Raw genomic sequence first — 22865 nt, forward strand, 5'->3', positions numbered from 1 at the left:
ATTCCTGCAGTCTTTGAGGAAAAGGAGACCAGAAGGCAAGAACTTAAACTTACTCCCCACTGAATGAATAAATATAGCAGAATAACCAGCACAGAAAATAACTGTATGAGCCCTAGGTACCAAAGCTTACCCACAAATAGCTCATAGTGAATAATGCATACAGTTTAAAGTCAGTTAAAATAAGTGCCAGGTCAGTTACCAGGCAGCAGTGAATTTGCAAGGCTTTGAAACAAAATTTGGGTTTTTTTTCCTCCTTCTCTGAGGTACAATTAACTGAACTAAGATGCAGATATTAATGACTGCAGTGAACTGTGGGCAAGAGCTGGCCAGTTCTGCAATCTTTCAGCCATACCTCAAAACAGACTGGGGGTGCAGAAGAGGCAATGGTAACATGAAAGAGCCAGCTCTGACTTTGTGAAACAAGTTCTTGACATCACTTCAGGTCCTAAAGCACTAATATGGCTCAGAAATGGAAAGAATTTGTCTTGGCTGAAAATCTCAGCAACAGACTACGGATTTAACACCAGGGGCCAGTTGTCTTGATTCCAGTTCAATTTCAACTTCAGAAACATTATTTATTTGGTTTGCAGATTACAACCTTTGCATGACCTAAAACTTCCTCATTGTACATTCATCCAAATGCTTCAGGGCTACCCTCTCTTCAGATGAATTCATCTCCTCTGACTGATGAATGCGGGGCACATTTTCCAGCCTTGGAATGGTACCAGAGGCTCTCCAGCAAGGCCATTAGGTTGAGGGCATCAAGCAAAGGGAAACTTAATGAAAATCAGGCAGTATATGGAAATATTTGATCTTTCTCCACAACATTGTACCCTGGTCTGTGTTTTACATTTTCTGATCAATGAGCCAAAGCCTTTAACATGCACTGAAAATGCAATCAGCTGATTATTCACAGGAACTCTGAAGCTTTTCAGTCACTGCTTTCCAGGAGTTAGTAAAAAGGTGTTTAAATTATGATCTAAATTATTTTTCCCTTGATGTGCTTTTCCTTGTCAAAACATCTGTTGTTTGTATGAACACACCTCAGGCATCTCTAATTACCTTCAGCCAATACCTTACCCTAATGGCAACATTTTCTAGTCATCCAAGGACTGGAATATAGGAATATTTCAAAAGTACCAATATCTCACCTACAACTTCTGAAATGTCATCCTTATTAAAAACACTGAGTATATCCACAGAAATATCTAAGGGTTGATAAATGTTTTTAAAACTAGTTATGGTTGCTTATTTGAAAGAGAGCAGTTTGATTATATCCAAAACCTAGTTCAGCTCATGTCACGTAGAAAGAAGGAGGAGGCAAAAAGAACAAAATAAAAAAATTTACAACTGCTCACTGTAATGCTTAAATCCCATTTTGCTATTAAAAAAATAGGTAATGCATGAGCCACTGGTGCAAGGCACTCATCTGAGAGGAAGTATGCTTTTAGCCAGATGTGGAAGGTGGTATTTGTGATAATCTGTGTTATGCATGTTGTTTGTGATGTCAGAACTGAATGAAAAAGAATGAGAAATACCTGCTATCATACTGTTGGCAGTGCAACCTATGTAGTGGTTTAGCCTTGGACAGCAGCCTTATGCCCACTCAGTCACTTGACAACTACACCCACACAAAACAGAACAGGGTAGAAAATAGGATGAAAAATCTCATTTTTCAAAATAAAGACAAGGAAATTGCTCAACAGTTACCACCAGGGGCAAATGAGACTCAACTTGGGGCAAATTAATTCTATTTGTTGCCAATTAAAATAGATTTGAATAGTGAAAAACAAAGATACAAATTAAAACAACACCTTTCTCTGTGAGTGTTTGTTTACCTCAGAAATTTATAGATCATCCCTGAGGAGATACCTTCCCTTCACACTTAACAGAAGCAACCTCCAGAGATTGTGTATTGTTGTCTCCCTTCCAATTTCTTTGTCTCTTTGTCCTAGGCAAGGTATCCCAGCTATGCATATGGACCTGTCCATTTCTACTTCCAATTTTTCTTTTAGATTATGGTGATTACTGTAGAAAGGATTTGGATCCTTGTCTTAACCATGGTGTCCTCAGATGCAGAGGCCCTCCCTCTGCTATGTTGGAGCTGAACAGAGGCTCAGTAGTCACAGGCTCAGTGCCTGGAACCGGTGGGTCTCATTCAGGTAGGCAAGGCACTCTTCTGTCAAGTGATGCACCAATTCAATGGGATTACATGCCTGTTCAGGCATAAAATCCCAGGCTTTGGAATGTGATAACTGCCATAGGCACCTGCCTAATTTCTCCCACACACCCTGCCACCCAGGGGCTGACCCCGTTAGGGAATGTTTCTCTGTCAACTCACCAACAAGTCACTTGCTCTTGTAACTGGACAAAATCAGGTTCCACATATTCAACTAACAGCTTATTTGACAATGCATTGTCAATATTTTAGAAAGCATGAAGTTAAATGCCAAAACCACCATTATTAATATTGGCTTGTGAAGGGAGGGCAGTCAGGAAAAATGTGATCACACAATGTATCCTGGTAGCTCTGTCACCCTACCCTGAGTTTTATTAGATATAGAAAACTCACTTGCTCTCTGTCATACACTGGGTTTACAGAGGAGAATCCAACTGTCTTCACCACCAGGTGTCCAAACTTCCAGATGTTACCTTACCAACACTTAAAATTCATAGTTGTAACACAGCCCATAGAGCAATAATAATGAGGACCATAAAACACCAGAAAGCCTACAGAAGTAAAGCAGTACATACTCCATAAGCAAGTGTTGTACTGAGAAACAGAATGTGGACTAATATAACCCTTCCTTCCTAAAGATGCTCACACTTTTACACAAAACTTTGTGTGTAGGAGTTTCAGAGATTGTCAAATTGCAAAAGAACATTTTCATTTCCAACTATTTTTCTTATATATTTCTTCTCCAGAGTAACACTTAAAATTGAGGATTTTGTTTACATCTTTCATTTGCTTTGCATTACCAGCAGATGCTGGAAAGCAAATTACATGCCTTGTCTTGATGCATCATCCCAGGGGATAACTGGGAGATTCATCCATCTCACAAGATTCTCCCAAAACCGAACTGATGTTTTCTTAAGTAATATAAAAATAAGAACAGTGGCTTGTGTAAACATCATTGGACACATGATGTTGAGTATCTTCCTACATAGTCTCTTCACTTCAGAACTAATTTGTGCTGAAAGAACAATCACATGAATTCCCTTAAGAGTACAGCTTGGTTTGTTAGCATAATTTTTGCCTTTGATTACTCCAACACTACAACAATTGTTTTTATATAAATCCTTTTTTGACTTCGTTTCCCTTTGGCCACTTTTTAAATCTTTATCATCCTTAATTTCATAGCTTAATAAATTTTCTCATTGAACTCTTCACTACATTTGGACAGTGTACCAATTTCAGAACATCCTCCATTCTCCCTCAGTCAGGCAGGATTGTTACCTCTTCTCATGTCATGTCTTAATCCCAGATTCCTTCCAGATTCAGAAACAGTAAATCCCTGTCTTCTCACTACTACAACAGATTCCTAGTAGAAAAGCAGACTGAACTTCCAGTTACATCTCCAATCTGAATTTAGGAACACTTGCTCAAGTACAGCACAAATAGGGTACTAACTCCATGCCTGAGAAGAGCCTTCCCATTGTGAAAAAGTCCCCAGCATCTGACAACCCAGACTTGGCTCAATGTAACCTCCCTACAATTTCCAGTGTATCATTCCCAGACTAAACTGAAGTAAAATTTAGTTTCCAGGTTTTTCTCTGATACCTTGAATTTAGTCAAGATAAACAGTTCCTGCCTTCTTTGATCAATAGCAATACTGGAGATAGAGCAGGAAGATAGTTATTTAGCCACATGTCCCTTTGTAAAAGCTTCCTCTTTGCAGTGAGTCAGAGCAGAGTACAGGCTTGATACATGGTGGATTATGATAAACCTGTGGGTAAAGTAAAAGCTTTGTTTAGCTCATTATTGCAAAAAATCCTGCTTTCGCATTCACTCCCACTTCCCTCAATTAAAAGAATGCTCTTAAAAGGCTTTTAGTTTTTTGCTTAGCTGGACACTTGAATAAAAAAGACTAATTGGCATGTCAGAGCAATGTTAATGCCTGCCTTGCTTCCTGTTGGTCTATGGATGACCAAATTCATACCACTGCCGGTTTGCTACAAATTATTTGTGAATAAGTTTGCTAGATTTGCCATTTTAAAAAATAAGATAATTAGGACAATTCAAAGAAAATATATTTTATTTTAGTTCTGCAAGAGCATGTAAAACATGTGCAAGCCCTATAATGCTTTTTTAGTTCAGCCAGCTGTTGGGCATGGTCCAGACTATGCAGAGTCATAGCCAACAGTCATAATAGTCCACCCAGCATAAAGTCACCAGCATAAGAGATGGGGATGTGAAAACCTATCTGAAAAATGCATTGTGGTTTCCAAAGAAATTCCATCATTAGCATTTAATAAGTGAGGTGTTCTGACAAAAAAGTCAAAGTGAACACTGTTAAGCAGATTCTGAAGCAAACAATTGAACTAAATATAGTAACACAATGTTTAGTCAAAATTTCAAATCAAAATGTTCCACATATCCATGGAGTAAACTAAGTAAACAGCCCAACAGGAAAACTAAGATTTGTACCATCAAAGTACATGAAGAAAGCACAGCATTGCTTAAAGCTGCAGGGTGTTTTCAAAATGAACAGGGATGCTGTCACCAAGACTAATTTTATTGTAGTTTATTTCTTCATCTCACTGGAAAAACACATGTAAAACACATCAGTCCTGAAGCATTCCATTATTCATTTCAAATTATGTGTATTGAATGATGCAGATGAAAAGCACACATAAATCTAAAACATAATACCATCTCCAATACTGTCTTACTATTTGTCTCATTGTAATGATGATATCTTTCCAAATCTGTGATTTCTTATATGCATACCCTTCAAGAGGTACAGTCTCCAATCCAAATAGATTGCAATCAAAGACTGCAACAAAAATAAATTATGCAAGGAGAGCCACTGATTGCTTTTACATTAGTACTTGGGCCAGATTAACTATTATGACTTTAAAAAATCATAACTGTGAGTTTTGTGGAGCAATGTAGTCAGGAAAAAAAACACTATTATAGCACAGGACTAAAGGAGAGCACCCCAGTCTGTCCCAGTGATAGACAGAAAGACTTTAGGGAGAAAAAGAGACAAAAAGAAGTCTGATAGATTCAAATGCCAGCAGAATAGAAAGGCAAAAGAACTTAAACAGGTAAGGAGGCATCTGTAAAGGACCTTGAAAGAATGGTGTTTAAACAATAGATAAGCAAGAACCAAAGAGTAAATAGAAGGATTTAAAAATACAATCTCAGTGTAACAGACAAGATAGAAAGAACAAGACCTTATCATCTGAGCAAGATTAATTGAAACAGAAAACCAGTCAAAGACATTGCAAAAATCAAGGTGAAAGCCAAAGTAAAAACTATCATAAAAATGAGAATGTGGATAGATCACAAGTGATAGACCTATAGTTGACTGTACTTTAGTGAATATCTACAAAATATCTACAAACTGATAAACTCTAAAGAAAAAGCTATGACTCTCATTTTGATAAAGATGGTTTTACCTGTCTAGTACATGTCTGCTCTGTTACTCTGGAAATATAAAAACACATATACGTACTGACTTGGCCAGCAACAAGTCTGATGTTTTAAAACCCAAGCAAGTCTGTGTAATATGAATGCTCTAGCTTTCCACAGCAAAGATCAGGACAATGCTTACAGCTGAGAATGCCAGGCTGTAATCCTGAGACTGTGAAAAAAGTAAAAGTAATCAAAATCATTCAATAACTTGGGGTTTCAAATTATCAAGAGACATTCTCAGTAAAACACATGGAATTTTATCAGATGCCACACATCCACATGGCATTCTGAAACCAGGATTCTTCACTCCCTACTTTGGTTGTAAGATCTGTGCAGGACACATTCCTCTAGAGTGCATGAAAGCACAAAACACTAGCATCATCTATCCATGTATAACAGTTGGAAATTTACTTTTACATAAGCAAAGTTAACACCACCAACTATGCTTGCATACATCTTCATGTCCCCTTCCTGAAATCTGCTCTACCATCTTGCTACATCTTTTCATTAATAGACAATTAAATATGGAAATTACAGTTAGCCTGAGTTGCACAGTTCTGAAATGAAAGGACTGTCTGCAGTACCAGAAGGAGTGGATGGGCAGAGAAATGACACTCCCAAGCACCCCCAGGCGCCTCATGGCAATGAGGATCCCCCTCACTGTCATTCCCTCGCAGAAGCAAACCACCACCCTAGCCTTGGGCAACCTTTCTCGCAGTTTGCGGAGCAGGCGATCAAAGCTCTTTTCCCCAGCGTTGCTGTAGATCTTGTCAGAGTGAGCAATGCACAGACCTTCTTGGGCTGCCAGCTCTTTGAAGGCTTCCATTCCACTCTCCCCATAATTTCCTGTTAAAAAAAAAAAAAAAAAGAAGTCGGTATTATATCCTGCATTTAACCAGTTAAGAGGGGTTGTGATGGTAAGGGGTAGCTTTTCTTCGAAACAACCAACGAGCAAAGGAAGAGCAAAGGAGTTCCACTAAAGTGAACATACTCAGAGCTCAGTGGAGCAATATGATATCCACATACCACTGACCTGGAGACAGCCAGTTTCTTTTCTTACATGGATTTACCTGTGGATAATAAAGGCAAACAAGGGATGGATAAGTAGGAAAGGGGACAAAGACAGCTCAGACAGTAAAGATTTATTAACATTTCTCTGGCAAAAATCACAATTGTGTTAGTCCAAGAACACAGTCACACTAAAGAGAAAAAAGGATTTAATTCCAAGCCATTCTGTGTCACATGCAGACCACTCTCATAAAAGAGAATGAAAAAATGGATGCAAACTTAAAACATATTGATATGGTAGCATTCTGAAAACCACTTACACAAGTTTGACTGACCATTTACCACTTTTGAAAGCCACTTACATTAATCTTAACTGACAGTTAAAATTTAAGCTCAATGTTTAGGAATGTTCTTACTATCTGTAAGAACTTTGGAAATAACTCTTTCTAGTATAGAAATATTTGAACTTAGTGTCCAGACAGTATCAAAGCTGATTCTCAAGTTCCCTTCATTTTTCTATTATACATTTTGGAACCTAAATCAACAGCTTTACGAAAGCTGCTTTCTGCTTTCAGCTATGGAGACAGGTGATCTGAAGTTTTATTTTTTGTTATATACCTGCCATGAGCACAGGGATTATGATTAATATCAATCAGCCAAGAGGAGCAGATGGATTAAAAAAAAATATCTGTTAACAGTAACAAATAATGACTCAAAAACAGAGGCATGACTTCTATGCTATTCACATAAATAATGTTTGCTTAATTTATTGAGAAAGAAACACCAGATAAGCTGATCACTTCTAGACCCAGACCTTTTCAAGCCAGGGGTGACTGAAGAGGTCCATCTTTCTCCTTTGCAGTGATAGTTTGAAATAACAAATTACAATAAGGAAGACTTCTGAATTTAACTTCATACACACATAAAAAAAAAAAAAAAAAAAAAAAAAAGAGAAAAAAAATTCTCAAAAGGTTACCAGAAAGGAGGTTCTGTAAGAAACAGTTCAGGCATTCTTTATAAATATATATTAAAAAAAAAAAACAACAACCACTAAACAAAAACCAAACATTTCTCCAGAACCACGGATCATTTGCAGCAGATCAGTCGCACTATGCAGACACACTGTGACAGTCATACTAGAATGCAGCCAAAGTTGCCAGGTCTGGTGTCAAACACAAAATTCAAGCCCTACAGCCTTTTGCACTGAACTGCCCTAGTTTCTCATGAATTTGCAGCACAGCAGAATGGCCTCTTTTCCAATTTGTGACTCAACACCAGATACAGCAAGCAAGTCAGTCTGTTTTTTCTGTCTGTGAGCCAGACACGCTCTGGAGAGGGAGCTATGCCATGGCCTTGCATGGCTGCAGGGGAAGGCCTGTCCCCTGACCTTGGGTAAATAAAGTATGGCTTTGTATGGGAATTGTCATATGCTGAGGACACAGGTGAAGACATTTCAGGATATTTATAGCCCATAACCTGCAGTCACCAAAGGATTTACTCCAGAACCTGAGGCTGGGCAGTTTAAGACATGCTGCTTTTATAACTTGCCTCAGGTGCCGTACTGAAGCAGGACAGCTTCACTACTGACTTGCCATTAGTAAACACCTTGTGCTTTGGAAGGAAATCAGAATATATTTCCCAATTCCATGTAAAACTTTATGAAATGCAGACTCATTTGAAACCAGTAGGATTATTATTAAACTCTTACCTAAGGTGAGCCAGGGGTCTGAACTGAATCTTCTTAGAGGTTTAGGTCATGCATATTAGAAAATAAACATAGTAGGTTTCCTATCTAAACATAGGATCAGATTTTCTCATAGAACAGTACAGCACTAACTCTGCTATGTAACTAATGTAAATTATTTGAACAAACAAAAACTTAAATCTGCTTGGAATTATTTTTCCCAGATTTAATTTTGATAGAATAACAATTACCTCAAATGTAGTCACACCTGTACTAACAGTACAACAGCCTTCTGAAATATAGGCTAAGAGGAAGTAAGATTGTTGTCTACAAAATTCAGTAATTGTGATTAAAAGCCTAGAACAAAAACAGCTAATTAAGATCAAGAACAACATTGACACAAGCTGAAACAAACAAACAAACAAATAATAATAATAATGAAGCAGAAACAATCTTAAGTTGAAAATGAAACTTTTCTAATGCTTATACCAAAGTAGTGAGATCAAGGACTGACCACTTTACAATACGAAGAATTCTGTGTGGACATGGACCCCATTCTGATATCAGTTAGGACAAAACAATGGAAAAAATACCAAAAGCAATACAGGGTGAATGTCATAGATACAGGTATTCCTCTCCTGGAGACCAGCTGCATTGCTCACTGCTTTGTCACTTCCATCAGATCCAGCCACACAGCTCCTCAGTTCTAAGTTGCTTTGAACCTCCTACCACCTGTAGGTATCACAGACTTCCTTAAAATCATCAGCTTGCCTCTCAGGCCAACTCATGGCTTTGTGAAAGTCAGCATTTCCCTTATGTTTCCCTGTTGTTTTTTTCCTTGATAGTGCTAGAGAGATTTTGCCTTGAGTCGTGGCTTCACTGTCCTTTAATTATGGAGATGGCAACTGAAATAGCAAATTATACAGTTTGCATTCTTTTAAACTATCTTGGTAAAGTTTACTTGGTTCAAGATAGATTTCAAAGCAACCGCACTTTAGCCTGACAAAAGCCAGAAGGATGTGTTAAATGAATGAATGCAGTAATCCTTGGTACACTACGGACCTCTGCCCTCTGTGCCTGCAGCCTATTTCTTCAGAACTTAAAGCCGTTCTAGAAATGCAAAAAGTGAGCTGTTGAGATGCAACTGGTCTTTTCACTTTCTGTAGTCAAGTAAAACTGAGAAAAAAATTATTCATTTTGTGTGGCAAGGTTTTTGAGTGGGGGTCTACACAGGAGGCTTTGTTGAGAAGCTGCTAGAAGCTTCCCCTGTGTCTGACAGAGCCACCACTGGCCAAGGCCGAGCCCACCAGCAATGATGGCAGCAACTGTGGGATAGAAGGGGGATAGTTAAGAAGGGGAAAAAAAACCCTTCACAACAGCAATTGCAGCTGGAGAGAGGAGTGAGAATATGTGAGAGAAACAGCTCTGCAGACACCAAGGTCAGTGAAGAAGGTGGGAGAGGAGGTGTTTCAGGCATCAGAGTAGGGATTCCCCTGAAGCCTGTGGTGAAGACCGTGGTGAGGCAGGTTGGCTGCCTGCAGCCAGTGGAGGCTAACCCTGGAGTAGTTATCCACATACAGCCTGTGGAAGACCTGACACTGGCACCGGTGGATGCCCAAAAGAGGCTGTGGCCTTGTGCAAAACTAACACTGGAGCAGGCTCCTGGCCCGATCTGCAGACCCATGGAGAGGACACCATGATGCAGCAAGTTTGCTGGTAGGACTTGTGACCCTGCAGGGGACCAGTGCTGGTGCAGTCTGTTCCCGAAAGACTGCAGCAGAGACAGTGTGTGATAAACTGACCACTACCCCTGTTCCCCATTCCCCTACAAACCTGACAGGCGGTAGGTAGTGAATTTGGAAGTTAAGTTAAGCCCAGAAAGAAGGGAGGGGTCAGGGGTAGGTGTTTTAAGGTTTTATTTAGTTTCTTATCCTCCTACTCTAATTTGATTGTTAATAAATTTAACTAATTTCCACAAGTCAAGTCTGTTTTACCAGTGCCAGTAATTGGTCAATGATCTTGTCCTGCCCCTATCTCAACCCAATAAGCATCTCATCATATTTTCTCTCCCAGTCCAGCTGAGAAGGGGAAGTGATAGAGCAGCTTTTGTGGGTACCTAGCATCTAGCCGGGTTCAACCCACCATATGGAAGAAAGTAAAAACAGAAGATGAAAGAAAGGGTGGAGTTAGATCATTGTTAAAGGCATAAAACAATACAGTATTCCTATCATAGTCCAAGTTTTCAAAGAGATTAAACCCTATTTCAGATAAGAAAATCTGCATTATTTTAGTAAATGTACTTACAGGTCACCATGGCAATGTATTATCTCAGTAAAGAAGACCCAAATGAAGGCAAAACTCTGCTACTGGGTAAGTGGTTATATTTAAGTCTTCATTCTGAATGAGGCAGCTGCATCATCTTGAAAAGCTAATTGGTATTCTTGTCAGAAATTCAAGCACAGGTGAAATCAGTCCTGAAGTAGTGAGAGCATTAGTGCTAAGTTGCACTAGAGAAATGCCAGAATGTGGTCTTACAACAGTATTTTTTTTTTCCTTAAGTGTATTCAAGGGCTATGCTCAGTGCTTATTCATTATGTGCCTTAAAAGGAGCTTTAGAGATTTATTTCTATTCTAATGGAATTATTTCAGCTCCTATCCTGGCTGATATACACTACTTGTAATGAATTTACTTGCTGAACTTAGTCTTTCTGTTCATGGCTTACCAGTAAGTAGCTTCCTGTTTTCTTCAAAATGTATTAAAAATAATGTGGTGATGCCTAACATTAACTGTTGGTTAGTTCTGCTGATTGAACTATTGACTGAACAACAGATCACAGATGTTTTCTGTTTCTTTATGAGACTGGAGAAAGAATAATATTTCAACACTCTTCTATGAATAATCTACTGGTTTTTTAAAGCTTGCTATGAACATTATAGTTACTAATATTATTTTATATATTACGTAGTTATAAGGCATTTGTTTACAATTTAAGAACAAAGCCTAGGAAAACAGAACTGGAATGCATGAGCAAAAATAAAATATCTAAATGGAAGTGTTTCATTTATACAGAATGAACCTTTTCAAAAAGATTTAATTTAACTTCATAAATATTTTTTCCACAACACCCCGTCCAAAAAGCATTTAGTCAAAGTATTTCCAATCACCCCTAAGTTCTGGTTCTGCAAACACTGTCACAGATGGTGACTTGAATACACACAGTGATGTTTTAATAGACTTAGAGCAGAGAAGTTGAATACATAGCACAAGCATTTGTAGGATTTGAGACCAAGAGTGAAAAAAAAAAAAAAAAAAATTCCTAATTTTGAATGCTTGTCCCAGCAATAAAGTGGAGGTGAAATATTCATGCTGGCATTTCCAATTGAGTTCATAACCTCAAGAATTAACACAATATAAGTGTATGAATTACAGAATATTAAAAGGCATATCTGTTTAGTGAAACATTTTAAATACCTTCCCCCACAGGCTACAGTAGTATCTGCAGATGAAAAGGTGACTCAGTGCTGAGAATCCAAGCAGAGCTAATACAGGAAATAAATGTAGAAGCTGGATTGCCACAAGAAAAGAACAAATTAGTTTACTTCCCACAGAGTGAACTTTAGAAGGGCAGACTTGCAATATAGAAAAAACTGTCTAAATGCAAGTAGGACAAAGTGATAGGCCTGAAAACCCGAGATACTACAGAGTGCTTAAGAACATTGCTTGTGAAATAAGACCAACATTAACAGTTCATCTTCTCTCCTCTGAATTGGCATTAACCTACGGTAGCACAAGCTGGAACTGAGTATAGATATTGAGTTAGCCAAGCCCCAAAAGAACAAAGCTGTCACAACTGTCACAAAACTACTTTGCAGAACAGATAACAGCTGTTATCTGACCTTGGCAACTAGGAACAGCCTACTCCATCAGCCAGCACATTGCACGTCTACCGAAAAGTGCAGGGATTCTGCAACTGTATAGCTCTGCCAGTCTGTGCCCAGGGATGATGCCTCAGACCTGAGTCCTCCCACACCCACATCTGCACCCAGGAAGGTTTCCAGATCACCTCTCATGCTCTCTGGTCTGAATGGGGGAGACCTTAGGGGTGAGAGGCCCTTGCAGCACTCCTAATGCTTACAGACAGCTCCTGAGGAATGACATCTGGGTGCTCACAAGTTGTACAGTCGTCCAGAAGGTCCCAGCAGCCTCTCGTCCCCAGCCCAAAACAACCTGAACCCAAGCCCATCATCCTAGTGTGGCCCCGGCTGCTCAGCCCTCAAATAAATGGTCCTGAAAAGACATGCTGGAGGAAGGGAATAGCCCTCTGTCGAAGGCTCACAAACTAACCACAGCCCCCTAGAAGTACCAGGGAAGACAGGGACAGCCCTGCATGTCTCCACCATCTCACCTGTTCCCATACCACACCTGTGAGCGCCACAGCATTCAGAGAAACCAGGTGGCAGCGGTGCAGGGGACAGGGGGCACTGGTGACCAGCTCTGGAGGCAGAGCAGGGGGGCAGGGGGCACTGGTGACCGGCTCTGGAGGCAGGGCAGGCAGGGGGTTGGCCTCGCAAGGCAGGAGCTGGTGCCCCCACAGCCAGGCTGTGCCAGCTCCCGAAAGCAGCTGATGGTGGGGCAGGCATCTCTGCTGGGCCCTGTCTGGTCTATTGACACAGGAGCACAGATTGGGAGAGAAAGGTGAGGAGAGGGACCATGGGGAAGTGGGTCACCCCGGGTGCAGGGTGACAGGCAGGAAATGGGAGGAGAGAGGCTGAGGCCGTGTGTGTATCCAGCACGTCCAAATGCAGCAGCTTCTGAGGGCAAGACAGCCATGCTGATACACGTTGATATGTACAAGCTCTTCAAGAACACTGTAATTAGTCTGTAAACAGACTGCGAGATGGCAGACTGTGAGGCAGATTTGGGTGGCGCATCAGCCTGGGCTCTGGTGCTTGGCTGGCAGGGCAGCAGCAGCGAAGGGCGGCATCGATGTGGCTGCTCTGATCTCACAGCTGTGGCAGCGAGGGAGAGTCCTTCTGCAGCTGTGTGGATGTGATCTTGGAAAGAATGTTATAAGGGACTCCTCAGCTAGTCTGGTGTTTTGGTGCAGCACCGTGAAACCAGGCAGCTCCGTAAGTGCCAGTTTTCTTTCCGAGGATCTCCATCAAAGGTGTTGAGAACCAATGGGGCTTTTCAGTGTGTTTGGTGTTTCTGCATTGAACGAATTAATAGATGTACTACATGGGTGCTGCTTGATCTTGTGACAGAGAGTGCAGTAGATCTGATCTGTGCGTTAAAATACTCCATGTATTTCTCTTCAGCAACAAGTAGATCTACTTTCAACAAAGGAGTACAGAATTTCAACAGGTGTACTTCTACAACTGGTAGTATTATAAAATCAGTCCCTGAATACCTGACCAGGCACCATGGGACTATCATCCAAGGGCACAAGACACTACAAATTCCCTTTTGGTGTTATATAACCTAGCATCACTAACATGCTTCTGGTATGAAGTAACATAATGTTCTGTGACAAGATGTAAGCAACACATAGTGAAAAGATACTGAATCCCTCGGACACATAGAATGTTTTCAGGCCAGATGTCATCTGCTTCTTGTATCCAAATACAATCAACTGAGTTGCTGCTGATATCAAAACACATGTGATAGGAATAATAATAATAATAATTGTAAAAAAATATTACAGTTTATAATTATACTGGATATTTTAATTTATTTATTTTCTTTCCTTTTTTTTTTTCCCCAGATAGGTTGAAAAATTCTTTTTTTTTTCTGCATTGCCATTAAGCTTCAGAAACACAGATTTGTATTAAGCATAGGTCTTGGCCAAGTGTTAAAAGAAGAAAATAAAACAGTGATGCTATTTTTGACTACAAGTTCAAAAAAGTTTCATGGAAATGTTAGATACCTGGAGAAGGGGAATAGATCTTTTAGAGAAAAAATCAGAAGTTCTGAGATAACTCAAAACTCCGTATACCACTAAGTCTCACATAAACTCTTTCACTCTCCAACAAAGCATTTCTGACACTTAAGTGAATACCTGGTAGTCCTTTGTATTAGTCCCACACAATCTCCCTCTTCTCTATAGTAAGCAATATACAGAAATTAGATTTGATGACCTTTAGTCCAGAACCATGATTGCACCAAGAGAACAAAAAACCTTGACACTTCCCATACATTTGTAGGAATAAGCTAGCTTAAGGCATAACACAAGAGGTATAACAGTCACATACTGCTTTGAACGGCACTAACATTCCCTTTTAGTAATTTTGAATATTTTCTCTTTTAGCACACTTCCTGATTGCACAGACAAAATATCAATGGGGAATGGAGGGAGAAAAGCCTGCTAGTGTTAAATGAAATCTTACAGAAACTGTTGTCACAGATATTAACATATTTATTTTATGGATTCAGCTCAAGCCCCATAGGATGCTTACCCAGAAGAATAAGGACATAAGAAGTTCCCTCATGTATGCAATGTGAGCAGCTTCCATAAGCAATGTAAAGCAACTCATTCCAAGATGTTGCTCTCCCATATGGACAAGGAGCGAAAGGTGACTGCCAAGGACTGTCTGGCCCTGATTTGATTCTGTTGATGCCATGGCCTCTCTTCCACTGTCACTGCAACCCCACACAAGGCAGGGCAGGGGCGGTTGTGTATTTTAAGCATCTGGGAGGGTGAGTACAAGTACAGAAGGCTGTTCTTGAAATGTCAGCCTGGTGACATGAATTACTGGCACTACTGTGAGCAAGCTCATTCTTGCAAAATCTTTGGCAACAAAGAACCTTGAAATCATGGACAGAATTTCTATGAACTTTTACACCTTTTGGATGTTTGTTAAACATTTTTATGGTCCTTCCTCCTTCATAACAACGTTTAGGCTTTGTATTTTATGTCTATGCAATTTTGTGCCTAAGATGAGTTTTATCCTTAAAAATATCTTTTGCATTGCTACAATATTTTCAAAGGAACTACAATCTTATCATATAGCTCTGTCCAGGTTTTAATATAATCAGAAAAGCATAGGCTTATGCATATGAAAATATTATCAGAAGGAGACGCTTTAGGCAGACATCAGTTTTCAGCTTTAGTAACTGGGCTGTTGGAAAGTTAGCTAAATGACATAGTGAGGACCAAAAGGTATTCTGTTTTGAGGATGCTTATTTCACTGATTGAATCAGAAGTTACGTGCATGCACAGGTGAAAAACCAGGTACTTGGGGCTTGTATTTGTGACAGCAGTATAGAGAGGCCATGTTTAAAAGCAAAACTGCAGGGCTAACAAGGTGTGTTGTAGGCTTTAGGGAGCCTAGGAGATAAACTCATATTCTCTCCCAAGTACATCTCAGTGTAGTGAGTGGGGAAAAAACTAAGAGTTGTATAAAAAAAAAAACCCAGTAGTCACTACTGAACTCTGAAGGATCATCAAGTACACCTTATAGAACAGCCAAGACAAGATTACCAAGAAAACAGAAAAGACAAATGGCCCTGCAAGAAACTTTTGAAGTCTGCTAAGGGTCAGCTGAAGTGAAAGTTATATCATAGCATCCTTCTTTCTGACTCTTGAAAAGGCTTTATTTTGGCTGATGACTATTAGTATAGTATTTTTGCATAAGAATTTCTATTTTTAACTAAGTATTTTGCCTGCCCTAATCCTCAGTGCTTTCTGAGAAATTCCAAACTCTTATTAATTTAAAATCAAAGTATTAAATGGTGCCCCTTTTTAAAAAGTATGAAAATTTCTGAATTTCATTTCTATTTATTTTATTTTTAAATAAAATAAGAGGCTCAAGCAAATGATTGCTGAAAAAAACCTGATGTTTACAGGATTATAAAATGCGTCTGAGAATTCTTACAAAATAGAATGGGAGTATTTCCAAACTGTCTTATTGCATCTTCCTTAGCTTACAAAGAGAGCATATCAAACCAATAAGACATGCTAAAAACAAAATTAATATATTAGAAAGGAAACAAAACAGGATCTGATAAAAAATGTAAATTGCTAGACTCTGCTAGAGGTATAGTTTCTTATTTAAAGATATTCTTTATAAGACAACATATGACAAGTTTTTTTTATTTAAAAATAATAAAAACAAGCAAACTGTTTTTTTGTTGAATTAATTTGCTGGAACCTTCTGAAATAAGCAAGGTGGTCTGTAGCCAAAGGATGTGTAGCTGATTATTCTTTTTGTCCTCTCTTTTCTCTGGTCCCTACAATTCGATCAATTAATTTGCTTGTGGGGAAAATAAAAACAAAAACAACCAAACAAAAAACCAAACAAACATAAAACCAAAACAAAACAACACTCACACTCAGAAAAACAACTGAGTAGCCAGGTTCTCAATGGCCAATGTTTGATGGCCTGCTGCTGACACACCTGCCCAGGGAAAATCACCTCTCTTCATAGAGGCATTCCTTGGCCTCTTAAATAATGCAGTAGCTTGGTGACTTGTTGCCCTGCACTGCTTGCTACAAGCAGTTGTGGTTGATGCTTTCCATGGAATCTATCTCACTCAGTAAGTGATAGATAGGCCTGATCATAATATCTAAAGAAAAGTGAAGGCATGACAGGACCTTTATGGAGACTTAAATCCTGCTGTCGTGATGAGTTTTACTTGGCACTTCTCAGCTGCAGATTAGAGTCTATCTCAATAACCAGCAAAAAATCAGCATGACTAATAATATCTTGCTGAAATACCTCAAAAATATATTGTTGGAAGATGAATGCCAACCTTGCTTTCAACTGTACATCCCAAACATATCTGTAACTGAAGTTTTACAGGAAAGTAACTTGCAAGATTTCCCCCTATAGCACCCTATCTTCTGTAAAATCTCATCAACAGTTAAAACATTCAATTTCCAATTAAATAAATCCAACTCAAGAGAGAAAAGATTGTTAATAAAGTCAGCCTTTAAAATGTCACCTCACACATTGCCTGGGAAAAGAGGTTAGACACCACAGTTCTCCTTTGCCATGTTAATCACGTTAATTTCTAAATCTTTCTTACAATCTAAGAAGCTAACGGTTTTGATGGGTTTGTAGGTAGACATCTGCCTGTAACAAAATGTATTGATGGTCAAACATAAACAGATTTAAGAAAAAAATCCAAGTCTGAATTATATATTTCACTGACATCACAGTCCTAGAAGAAAAAATTCAAACATCACTTCCTGAATGGCATCCACTTTAGTCACATTTTGCTATAGGTGTCAACTCTGTCAAAATATCATCTGTCAAAACAAATTAGTAGAAAATGTAGTACTTCACTTTTAATGAAGAGTAAGATTGTAATGGCATTTCAATTTTCCTTCATCCTTGTTAGCACTTGACAAATGCTCTTTCACAAGCACTGCTGCTCTTTTGACCTGATGCCTGCAATCTAATCTGGCAAATCTAAAGGAAATCGAAGGCAAATATCTTTCTGGTTTTCTTAACATTGCTTGAGATCTCTGCAAGCTATTTTCATCTTTGTGATCTAATTTGAGTGGATTGGTTGTTCTATTTCTCCCCTCCTAAATAATATTTATTTTGAGTGGATATCCAGATTAGCAGAAATTAATGAACACAAAAACCTCTACGTCCATGGAAAAACATTTGAGGCACATCTGTATGTTCATGTATGTATATACAGCAAGAGGGGGATGGACTATTTTGTCCCTTCCATATGGGAAGCTGTGAAAAATTTGTGTTTACTCACAAATTATTGTTTTTCTTTGTTGTCTCACAGAGTTGAGATCCATCATAACACTACACTGTTATGTGTAGAATAGACACTTCCTGAGAGGTATGTGCTGTACTTACTATCCTTGAGAAATAAATTATTGTTTTCTTCAATGCAAAACCCAACTGGAGGCAGAGCTAAAGGCACAACAATGATTCAAGTGGCCCAACTGTTGACTGGGCAACCTTTCTGAACAAGGCAATCAGAGATTTCCTATCTTCTGAACACATACAGCAACAGTTATCTGTCATGCAGAGACCTCTGTCACTGGGGCTGACACAGTTTGTCATAAGAAGCAGAAGGAAAGAGAGGCCCTGAGATGCAGGGCTGGGTGAAAGCTCTGGAGTAGCAAGTTGGTTGCCACTGGCAGTTACTGAGATGTGTAGGCAAGGAGCCCTGCTGCTCTCAGGAGCTGTCACTCCCACAACAGCAGCAGCAGCTGCTATTGTCTCATACATCATCTCTTGCTCTTAATGATACAACCATCCCTGCCTTCCAGACTAAGCACAGACAAACTGGGCAGCAGTTCTATGCTTTCCTCTGCTTATTCCAGTAAACCCTCCAAACCCTGTTCTTTTCTCAGATCTGAACTTCCTGTCTTGTAAAAAAGGGAACTATGTCATTTGGCTACAGTGGTATGGCAGTACAAAAGGTATCACAGAAACATCAGAAGGTGGATACTTCAGGATGGAAGGAGGGAAGGAAGGAGAAACGGAGGGAGAGGAGGGAGAGGAGGGAGAGGAGGGAAGGAAGGAGAAAAGGAGGGAGAGGAGGGAGAGGAGGGAGGGGGGGAGGGAGGAAGGGAGGGAGGGAGGAAGGGAGGGAGGAAGGAAGGAAGGAAGGAAGGAAGGAAGGAAGGAAGGAAGGAAGGAAGGAAGGAAGGAAGGAAGGAAGGAAGGAAGGAAGGAAGGAAGGAAGGAAGGAAGGAAGGAAGGAAGGAAGGACAATCATGATGAATCAGTGCTAGAAGTGAGTCTGCAGAACAGGAAGAAACATTTTAAAAGCTTTTATGTTCTGTAGTTTGGAGTAGAGACAGATAATGTATACGTACCAGACGATGATGATGATGTTGGTGATGATGGTGAATGGCAAGTTCCCTTCCCAACTCAGAAGGAAACCAAGCGGCAGCTCCAAAAGGCAGGCATTTTAAAATGGTTGTGTTCAGATAACTTCTGACAGAGTTGCTGATGGGCTTTCTGAACTACTAGATATGATTTTCAGTAGCTATCAGGAGTTGTAGAGTGCCAGAGGCTGTAACAAAGACAGTGTTGTGCAATACTTTAAAAGGATAAGTGAGTTGACCTGAGTAATTACAGGTCGGTCAGCCTGACATCCATTCTGGATAAAATAACTCTGGAGCTGGCATAGAACTTGAGTAGGAAAAAAATGAAGGGAGTGAGGCAATATAACATATTAATTAACAATAATGGTAAGTATTATGTGTATGTGGAAAAGAGATCTTTCTAATTCAGTTCTCAAAAATATCTTTTATCAATGTTTTTACAAGCTTGGTTATGAAAAGTAATAATGTAAATGCAATACAGTTAGATTTCCACAAGACATCTCCCTTCATTTTGCATGACATTTTGACTATGAACTTGGAATGATACGAATCAGTATTGCATGCATGAAATACATTATAATCTGGCTGATAGGTGTCAACATACACTTGCAGTGAAGGAACATTAATTGAATGGGTGCCTATTGTGTCCCATAAGGATCTGTTCTTAGGTTTTACTAGTTAATATTAACCAGTGACCTGAGAAAGCAAAAATACAAAAACATTACCAATAACATTTGCAAATGACAGCAGGATTGGGAAACAACTTAGTAGTGCAGCATGATCTAGGAAATTCAGTGAACTGGGCATAGACAAACAAATATGCAATTAAATGGCTGCATACACTTAAACTCACAAGAATTTAAAATGCTGCAGAGACATGATTGCAGATCCCATTTTGGGATGCAATTACTGACTTGGGGATTATAATAGATAAGCACTGAAGGTAACACTGTGGCTAAAAAAAAAGAATAAAATTTGGATTTAGTTAAGTAAATAAGCATGATACAGTAGTATCAGAGAGATCATACTGCCTTATTTCTATTTCACAGTGTTATGACTGCTTGTGCAGTAACATCTAGTACTAAAAGATACTGGAAAACCAGTGAAGTTTCAAAGATTAGCCATCAAGATCATAAAAGATAGGAAGATGTTACTTAAAGTGAGCTATTCAAGGGCTTGGCCTCCTCCTCAGATCAAATGAAACTCCCCAAAACAAGAACCAAAAGAAAAGCATTAAGCAGGTTTTAACTGTAGAAGAAATTAAATTCTAGAACAACATTCCAACAGAACTATTGGTATTAAGGAACTTACCCGGCTGGATTTTAAAATGGGTGAAGTGTACACATACAATTATATAATGTGAGTAGTCCATGAAGATTCTTGAAGAATTGTGTCATTTTGAGTTGGACTGTATCTTGCAAAACTTCTGTTCAAGTTGGACCAAAGCTGGACCTTTGCCTCTATTCTGCATTCTTTAAATACATTTCCTACTTCAAAACAATTAAAGTTCTCACAAATTAACAGCTTCTAAAATACTTGGGAATATCTTAAAAATGAAGAAACTTTCAAACGAAACTGTAGCAAATGTCATTTATCTGTAACATTTACCTATAACTTATCTGAACAGTTGGTCACACAGATATCCTGGCTTAGCACAAAGCATCCAACCTGGGAACTGTCCATTAGAGTGCTCACCATTTCAGGGTGTGTTAAGATTAGGGTAAAAATCCCAATTTTTTTGTTTTGTTTTCTTCTTTAAGTGTGAAACATATTTGGATCCCCTCTTGTCTGCTGGATATGTTCCTAATCAGAAGTGAAGCAGGGCTCCTTAATTCATGCAGAACTTAAACCCTCTGAATAAAATAAAAGTTGCAGAAATTAATGGTAAAACATCTTTTCTTGCAGGTGTGCATCATCCCCACCCTCTTGTTTATTAAAATGTATGTCTTCGCCTGTTGGTGATCCTAAGTGCAGTAAAGACAATATCCTTTTCCCTTTATTCTAAATATCCATGACCTTTGTCATCAGAAAGGTAAGTAGTAGCAGCATAAAAACTAGTTTCCCTGAGACTGAAATTCCAATGTACATCATCATGAAGCAATTCTTTGTAAAGATTTGCATTTTTAGAATGTATCCCTGATATCTTTCTGCATAAAAATAAGGCAAGCTGATGAAATATTGTTTCTAAAAGTGAGATGTAGAGGCTTTCCCTCAGCTCTCCTTTTTTATAAGCCTCTTTTATCATATGCATTTACATTTTGCTTGTATGCATATACATTTGCATTGAAATTGTGTAATAATTATGTCCAAAACACCTTCCTGCAGAAATCAGTACCAAAACTTCCATTTTCATCAGTGGAATCAAGTTGAAAGTGAATGCTATTTTTAGATTGAAATAGCTTAAAATAATGAAAGGCTGATTGTGATCTAATAGTAAACTCTACATAACCTTTCTCAAATCCTTTACCTGTCTGAAGACTAAGCCTTCAGGTCAGCTCAGACAAATTCATTATTTTTAGTCTGAAGTTGGACTTCCAAGTGACTGAGGGCATGACCATTAATTCTGTATGGTCCAGAGACTCTTACCTCTTGTTCAAAATACTAAAATATGGTGGCTTATATTAAAAACATGTAAAGAACAGTACTGAAGAAGAGATCTCCAGCAATAAGCGTGTGCTTTTCCAGAAGTCAATAACTTCTGAAAACAATAAATAGTAATTTTTTTAGAAAATGTTCTATGTGTTAATGTACATTCTGAGATATAGACCTGGCAGAAGAAGCTGTAGGAAAGACTAGGAGAACTTGGTACAGAGAGGTACAGGTTGTGGTTTTTAGGGGATGGGATGATGAGACCCAGAATTACAAGGAAGCCCAGTGCTGTTTAGTTGCAGGTCCAAATCACCCCCAGTCTTTGGTGTTCTGCTGGGTACACAATAAAATCTGCCTACTGAGCATACATAGTGTTTATTCTGAATACGAGCTGTAATTTGTAATTAAAAAACAAAACTGATTTACAAAATATTGGGTATTCTGTAATTTAAGTTAGTATTTGCTAGAAGCTAGACAATTTAAGATAGCTTCCTTGGAAGTTAATAAAGTTTGTAGTTGTACCTGAATAGGGAGGTTGGAAACAACAAAAATTCAGCAGCCTTTTACAAGAAAGGTCAATGTGTGATAGAGACACAGAAATTGTTCCTTTTTCTGCTCTGTTATTTTCCTGCACGTATTATAAAAGTGCTGCCTGGGCTTGTGAATTTAAGCACATACAAAACAGCACTCTCAGCATTCATTAAAAAATAAGAGAGGAAAAAGACAGGTGATATTTACCCTAGTGTAATGCAAATGAGTAAATGAGCAAGTTTTAGCAAATGAGTAATAAAAGGGAAAAAACAACAACAACAACAACAAACCCCAAACTTTAACATAAATCCTGGCTCTTATATGGGCAAATCCAATAAAGTTTCCACATTCAGTTATCTACTTATCTGAATTTCCAATTAAAAAATTAGAAAAGATAGCCAAGCTAACCAGTTATTTCAGTATTCCACTTTAAATTACTAAAGACAGCAGCAACTAACTTTTACCTCTCCTTTCAAAGTAGTACATCCAAAATCCTGACATTTTTTTCCAGGGGGCTGTAGCCCTTCAGTATCTTTCCATAGAGTCAGATGTATGGGTAAATTCCAGTCAATAGCTAATCTCCCATTGACTTCACTAACGGAGAACC

General features: G+C 38.8%; 1 protein-coding gene across 4 annotated transcripts in view; it reads right to left on the bottom strand.

Moving 5' to 3' along the window:
• Nucleotides 1-22865, bottom strand: part of GRM1 (glutamate receptor, metabotropic 1) — a 163583-nt gene that overhangs the window by 126792 nt on the left and 13926 nt on the right. For 2 of the 4 annotated variants that reach the window (XM_009999979.1, XM_009999981.1), the window contains exons 2-3: nt 6257-6487; nt 5875-5877 (exon numbers count right to left, since the gene is read on the bottom strand). In XM_009999979.1, coding sequence (XP_009998281.1) covers nt 5875-5877; nt 6257-6487 — 234 coding nt within the window. Of the gene's footprint in view, nt 1-914; nt 922-5874; nt 5878-6256; nt 6488-22865 lie in introns of all 4 variants that reach the window. The other 2 variants (XM_009999980.1, XM_009999982.1) reach the window with 1 other exon arrangement.

The sequence above is a fragment of the Chaetura pelagica genome, unplaced genomic scaffold, assembly GCF_000747805.2.
Source record: "Chaetura pelagica isolate M959 unplaced genomic scaffold, ChaPel_1.0 scaffold135, whole genome shotgun sequence".
NCBI classification, from domain to species: Eukaryota; Metazoa; Chordata; class Aves; order Apodiformes; family Apodidae; genus Chaetura; species Chaetura pelagica.